Here is a 7,368-nt window from a genome sequence, read left to right as displayed (position 1 = left end):
CGAATGACGCGCGGGGTTCGCCACACCCGCTCGCATTGCCTATAACCCCTGACGCTGGGCAGCTACCGCCCCAACAAACTGTCAGCTTGCGCAACTTGCATCATGCCCAGTTTTTTGGGACCGCTGTGTCCCTGTTCTGAAACACAATCAGCTTGTTACATTTAATACGCGGAAGAGTGGGAGGTCCGGATGAAGTATTATAATCATACTTGTGCTGTAAGAGCAGCGCTGCAAAGTTGAACCAACGACCAGAAAACCACATACAGAGCGCATCTATCAACTGTTTATTAAAACAAACAGTGGGCCTACAATGTGGGCAACTAAAGCTAGATACTGATAGATCCGCTTCGTATTTAGTGTTCTCGTGTCTGTAGTTCGACTTTGCAGCACTACTTTTTAATCACAAGTATTATATTCCTCCTAGCCCCAACGCAAGCCTTAATCAATATTATAGTCAGCCACGCCCAACGAATGGTGTGCCTCACGGCATGAAATTGTTGGATTATCGAATGCTGGAACTATTAAATGTGTGTCTGTTGCAGTGTTGCAGTCTAAGTATCTTATCAACATCAAAAATATAATCAACCCTCTTAGAAGAGTAACTCCCTAATTTCATGGTGTAAGCACGACTCACTGAATATATGCTCGTGAAAATGACCTTGATCGAACTCGCAGAGCCATTTTAATACCAATAGAATACCGACTTCAATTTTTTTTAAAGACATGTGCCAGTTCTGACTGACGATTTCACTTTCAGGCTATTCTAAATACGAGATACACTATACTTGTTTCCCGGCAGCAACAAACACATCAGATATCTCGTATTTTGAAAAAATGAGAGCCACTTTTTGGTGATGTAGGCTTGGAGTGACGCCAGTCACCGGCAAAAGATGCCGAGAGCGAGTGGGGCTATACTAATCCAGCTACAGCCAAATTAGGAAGGCCCACTAAGCTTCAACAAGACGCTCCCACACGAGAACAGGAATTGGCTTCCCTGGTGCAGTATTCGGCCACTCCCTCCCAAATTAACCACTCAATTCCCCAATAGCTGTTATCCCCAGCAGCTGCGGAGCAGCTGACCAAGGTGGTGGTCAGACCTGTAACGCAGCAGAGGGTGCTAAGAATCTCTGGGTCCGGACAGGCCACCAGTGGAATCTGATCTTTGTAACGTTTAACACCCGAGCCCTCTCGAGTGAGGCTAGCTTAGTACGATTGTTTGAGGAACTATCAGACATTGTTTGGGATATCATCGGTCTTAGTGACATTAGAAGAACTGGTGAGGCTTATAAATTGCTGAATAACAGACATGTCCTCCGCTATAAAGGTCATCCAGATAAGAATCAATACGGGGTAGGATTCCTGGTCCATAAGGACATAGCGGGCAACATTGTCGAATTCTACAGCATTAATGAGAGGGTAGCTGTAGTCGTAATCAAACTTAATAAGATATATAGATTGAAGGTAGTACAGGCGTACGCTCGAACATCTAGTCACGATGATGAAGTGGATCCATTTTATGAAGATGATGAATTAGCCAAGAAGAAAGTGCAAACTCAGTATACTGTAGTAATGGGCGGCTTCACTGCAAGATTGCGGGGAAAAGAAGGCTGGTGAACAAGCAATTGGCAACTACGGCGTTGTTTGTAGGAACGTTAGATGAGGGATGCTGGTAGAATTCACAGAAAGGAATAAGCTTCGAATCATGAACACCTTTTTCAGGAAGCGTAGCAACAGAAAGTGGACGTGTGAAAGCTATAATGGGTAAACAAGAAAAGAAATTGACTTCACACATTCTGCTGATCCCAGCATAGTGCAGGATGTAAAAGTGATAGGTAGCTTAAAGTGCAGTGATCATAGATTAGTGAGGGCTAGGATTCACCTCAATTCGAAGAGAAAGAGCAAAATTGGTCATAAAGAAACCGGTCAACCTAGAGGCAGTACGGGCAAAAGCAGACGAATTCATGCTGGTACTTGGAAACAAATATTTAGCCTTAGAACAGAGAGATTATGACGACATAGATATAACGAATGAAACCGTAATGAGGTTGGCTTCAGAGGCAGCAACTGAAGTGGGAGGCAAGACACCAAGGCAAGCTCTCCCAAGTAACAAAGAACCTGATAAAGAAACGACAGAGAATGAAAGTGTCGAACTGAAGAGATAAGATAGAATTCGCGGAACTGTCAAAACTGATCAACAAGGCGAAAATAAGTGATATTCGAAACAGTAACGTTAGAAAGACTGAAGAACTCGTAAAAAATGGACGCAGCCTGAAATCAATGAGAAAGAAAACGACATAGAACAAACCAAGGTTTATGCACTGAAAGATAAGCAAGGTAATATGATCAGCACTCTCGAATACATAGTAAAAGAAGCGGAAGAGTCCTATACTGATCTGTACAATACCCAGGGGAGTCAGGACACCTCCATCAGAAATAGCAATGAACAGGATACGGAAACTCGTTCTATAACTAGCGATGAGGTCAGAAGGGCCTTGCAAGACATGAAACGAGGAAGAGAGGCCGGCGAAGATGGAATAACAGTCTATTTAATCAAAGGTGGAGGAGACATAATGCTTGAAAAACTGGCGGCTCTTGGTACGATGCAAGTGTTTATCGACTGCAAGGGTCCCCAGAAAATTGGAAAAATGCAAACGTTATATGAATCCACAAAAAGGGAGACGTTAAATAATTGAAAAATTAGAGTCTCATTTGCTTACTCCCAGTATTGTATAAAATATTTACCAAAATATTCTCCAATGAAATAAGGGCCACACTGTACTTTTATCAACCTAGGGAACAGGCGAGCTTCAGGGAGGGGTACTCTACAATGGATCACATCCATGTCATTAATCAGGTTATCGAGAAATCCACAGAACATAAGAAGCCTCTCTAGTCGGCTTTCACAGATTACGAAAAGGCATTTGATTCAGTAGAGATACCAACAGTCATAGAGGCATTACGTAATCAAGGAGTACAGAAGGCTTACGTAAATACCTTGGAAGATATCTACAGGGGTTCTCCAGCTACCCCAATTCTTTACAAGAAAAGCAAGAAGATAGCTATAAAGAAAGGGGTCAGACAGGAAGCACAATCTCTCCAATGTTATTCACTGCGTGCTTAGAAGAAGTATTCAAGCTATCAAACTGGGAGGCTTAGGAGTAAATGTCGTCGGCGAATATCTCAGCAACCTTCGGTTTGCCGATGACATTGTTCTACTCACCAACAATGCAGACGAGTTACAACTAATGATTGAAGACCTTAACAGACAAAGTGTAAGAGTGGGGTTGAAGATAAATATGCAGAAGACAAAGATAATGATTAACAGCTGGTCAAAGGAACAAGAGTTCAGGATCGCCAGTCGGCCTCTAGAGTCTGTCAAGAAGTACGTTTACCAAGGTCGATTAACAACAGGGAGCCCTGATCATGAGAAGGATATTCACAGAAGAATAAAAATGGGTTAGATCGCATACGGCAGACACTGTCCGCTTCTTACTGGAAGGTTACTATTATCATTGAAAAGGAAGGCGTACAATCAGTGCATTTTACCAACGCTGACATATGGGGCAGAGACTTGGAGGCTGACAAAGAAGCTTGAGAAAATGTTAAGGACCGCGCAAAGAGCGATAGAACGAAGATTGCTAGGCAGAACGTAAAGAGACAGAAAGATAGCGGTTTGGATCACACGGCAAACGGGTATAGACGATATTCTAATTGACATCAAGAGCAAAAAATGGAGCTGGGCAGGTCATGTAATGCGGCGGTTAGATAACCGTTAGACCATTAGGGTTACAGAATGGGCACCATGAGAAAGAAAACGCAATCGAGGACAACAGAAGACTAGCTGGAGAGACCACTGTTTGGGATCGGTTGGCGCAGGACAGGGGTAATTGGAGATCGCAGGGAGGGGCCTTCGTCCTTAAGTGGACATAAAACAGGCTGGTGATGACGATGATGATGAACAAGGTTCTTGAATGACTAAGTTCATTAAAATATTTGTCCTCAACTTGTTCATTTCAGGGCATTTAAACTTATCATATTAGCGACATGCACTGCTTTGATGGGTTCGCGCTTATGTAGTTCTAAATGCCGGGTGATATTTTCTTTCTTGTTAAATAGACGAAAAACACAGAAGCATTGATAGCAGTTATATTTGGCACTACTTTTGTTGCATAAGAATATATGCTTTGGGCAAAAAAATCCGTATTCTCCTTGTCTTGACAGTGCGTAGAGTCCAAGAATTCGTTTGCAGCCCCTTTGACTATGACAATGCAGTTATTATTGATATATGTGATCCCTCGACAAATTCTGTGAGGAGGCTGAGTTCCATCGTGAGCACCCCCCCCCCCCCCCCTCCTCGTATAAAATTTCCGGCTACGACACTGCGCATATCTGCGCAAGATGGTTAAGCGTAGTGGTTGAAGATATCTTCCGTGAGAAAGGGCGAGAGAGAAGGATGATCACTACAGCCTACAGTGTACCGGTATTTATCATATCTTTTATGTTGGTGATATTTCACGAGTACTTTAATTCTTAGTCGTGTCTCTCTTCCAAACGCTGTAGAAAGAGCGTTTTGCAAGCGTCAAAACACGCACCTAAGTATGTTGAAGACTTCTAGCAATTTCGAAGGGAAATAGAAGAAATTCAAACCAAAACCGAACTAAACCGAACCGAACGAAATTCGAACCGAAATAGAAGAATATCGTAGACCAATAGTTAACACTCGTTGTACTGACACTTGGTCCTTACCACAGTTTAGAACCGATTACAAGCTGCAATCCTTGGCTCACAATCTGCCATTTTTATGCGAAGCATATTACTAGAGCTCAACCCAGCTCCTCAGGCGCGGCGGTGTTGCCTTCAATACCACGTGACACCGTGACGTAACGACAGAGGAGAAACGGGGCTCCAACTCGCGCCGTCGCTCGCGGCGTCGCGGCGGTATATAAGTAGCTGCGCTTGCCTCTGCTAGACACTCACGAGGTGAGATGCCTCCTGGAGACAGAGCTGCTTGTTGGAATGAGAAGCGAAGGTTGCGGCGTGCTACAGAGACTGTTTCTAGGTGGCTTTGCTACGGCGCAGCGACTACGCGCCCCGCATCGGACGCGGTGAGCGTCGAGCAACGCAGCGTTCGGGGCGACAACGAAATGTGCGCCTGAGCAAGCGCCGCACGCCTGAGCCGACGCCGACGACACCGGCTTTTCTGCGACACGAGCTCCTTAACGCTGTCGCGTTAAAATAAAGGTTAGTATGCTTCGCATCCTGGGCTTAACCTTAGCTAAGCCACAGCCAGTTTTTTCTCAATAAACATAAGGGTACTGCTCGTTTTAGTCGAAAACAACTGCGAACAAACTTTGGGCACATGTAATCCGTATTTCTTCATATGTCGTTTGAGAAAACTTCTGTGTTATTGCTGTACTTGATTTGATACTGTACTTGATTGCTGTACTTGATTTGATTTGATGACTACTTCTGTATTGCTATTATTATTACGTTCTGTCGGCTGCCCCCATGTAATGGTTTCCTGGGCCTTCGTCAAGCTGTTTGTACATCTTTTAGCCCAGGTGACCATCCAGATACTTGCTGGAGAATAAAATATGATTTGATTTGATTTGATTTGAAGAAGAGGGGGGTATATGAGTCTTATGTCATTGCTTTACACAACTTGGTACGGCTTCCACCTAACTATAGTCCTTAGAAGGCAAAAAAGAAAGGAAATAAAAAAGCAAGAAAAAGGCATTCTACTTTCCCCAAGGAAAATAGACAGGAAATGTACTAAAAGGGCGCACTTTATTTAAAAGATGCGTCTTCATACGTTGTAACGTTAGTGGCACATTTCCATCACACGAAAGTCCGGGCGTACCGGAGTGCGAAGGAAAGACTCGGCGTATCAGAGCGTGTGAACCTCTCCGATGAAGAGAATCCGGTTGGTGCTCCTTTCCCTGATGTAGTAGAGGAAAGGGCGATTTACGATGAACTCTATGGGCAGCAGCGGGTCGAAGTGAGCCGCGGTGCGCCGGAACGAGAACCCAGTGACTGCGCTCACGGTGGTTCCTCCCTCGTACACCTCGACGGCCGCCTGGTGCACAGGGTTGGCTATCACAAGCCGGACGCTTTCGCTGATGCCGCTGAAGTTGGCCGGTCCTTCGAAGACAGAGTTCAAACCGAGGGCCTCCATCGCTGGCACCAAGACGTAATCAACGCTCATTTCAAACTTGGGCAGCTGGAGTATGACATCCTTAAAGCTTAGCTTGCTGCTCATGTCTTCGAGCATGTCGAGCGACATGCCGTTCCGGACCACTGCGAGTCCTGTTGGGTTGTCCGGAAGCAGGACAACCATGCTGAACCTGTCTCCCTGGTACGGTATCTCCACGGCAGAGGCGTGATAGGCATCTACTCTTGTGTGCGGAAGACGTGCCATGAGGTGCATTGCCGGTTTGCTCACTTCGTTGGTGCCAAGGTTGAGGAAAGGTTTGTCCACCGTTTTACGGGCATTGAATTTGGTCACCCAGGCGCCCCTGAAGTAGACGGCGTTCAGGATGAAGAGCACGATGAGCTGCGCCTCACCCCTTAACAGGATGCCGGAGATCTTGTCCCTGGTCTTTCTGCGCAACCGCGCATTTACTTCTGCCGCTACCCTCCGACTGTCCCCATGGAAGTCCGCAGACCTCAAATCGGCATCGAAGATTTCGCACAGCTGCTGTTTGTAACTTTCCGATATGGGAAAGCCCACCTGCGCTAGGACCATGTTGGCCACGGCCAGAGTGACGTTGGGCGAAGTCGACAGTTCCAAGAGGTTTTTGTACGCTGCGAGCACTCTGTCTCGGCCGGTAAGACCGAGAGCGGTGTGACCGAACACCGAATCCAGCTCGGCCTCCGAGTTTCCCCTGGAGCCGACGTAGGCCATACCAAACGCGGCGGCAATGCTGGTCGGCGAGAAGAATACATTTGATGAGGGCTCCTGGGCTGCGAGGTACTTCAGCAGGTTCACGCCAAACTGGTTGTGGGCCCTGGCGAGCAGCGTGTTGTCGTCGGTATCGCAGTGGACCACGGCGAGAACCGACGCGAGGAGGACAAATTTGGCGAGCATCGCGAGAGTTTTCGTGAGTGACTGGCCGTCGGCTGCGCAGACTCCTCTTTTTAAATTGACGCGTGGTGACCTCCATTTCTTTTTTTGCCCGGCGTATTTGTTTTTCTTGCGTGTCGCCATCACTGACGAGGATCTTGGATTGCACCTTTCGCGAGACACAACGTTACACGCCCGCCTCCTCAAGTGTACGCGATTGCTTCTGTCGCTGTCAGCGTTTCGTTTTTATCTCTGTCAGTGGCAGACGACGCTTTATTTCCTCCGCAACGAAAGAGAGCTTGGGT

At 46.3% G+C, this 7,368-nt stretch overlaps 1 protein-coding gene across 1 annotated transcript; it reads right to left on the bottom strand.

Moving 5' to 3' along the window:
• Positions 1-5,862: 5,862 nt before the first annotated feature.
• On the bottom strand, positions 5,863-7,119 carry LOC139057847 (iripin-2-like). Its single transcript, XM_070536600.1, has one exon. The coding sequence runs from the start codon at positions 7,085-7,087 to the stop codon at positions 5,888-5,890; it is 1,200 nt and encodes a 399-aa protein (XP_070392701.1). The 5' UTR covers positions 7,088-7,119; the 3' UTR covers positions 5,863-5,887.
• Positions 7,120-7,368: the final 249 nt, after the last annotated feature.

This window comes from Dermacentor albipictus, chromosome 3 (genome assembly GCF_038994185.2).
Source record: "Dermacentor albipictus isolate Rhodes 1998 colony chromosome 3, USDA_Dalb.pri_finalv2, whole genome shotgun sequence".
Taxonomy (NCBI): domain Eukaryota; kingdom Metazoa; phylum Arthropoda; class Arachnida; order Ixodida; family Ixodidae; genus Dermacentor; species Dermacentor albipictus.
The sequence above is the reverse complement of the archived record's forward strand: the minus strand, read 5'-3'. Positions and strand labels throughout refer to the sequence as shown.

What these genes read in the sequence shown, in the direction of transcription:
- LOC139057847 (XM_070536600.1), bottom strand. Translation starts at nt 7,087, where the DNA reads ATGCTCGCCAAATTTGTCCTCCTCGCGTCGGTTCTCGCCGTGGTCCAC.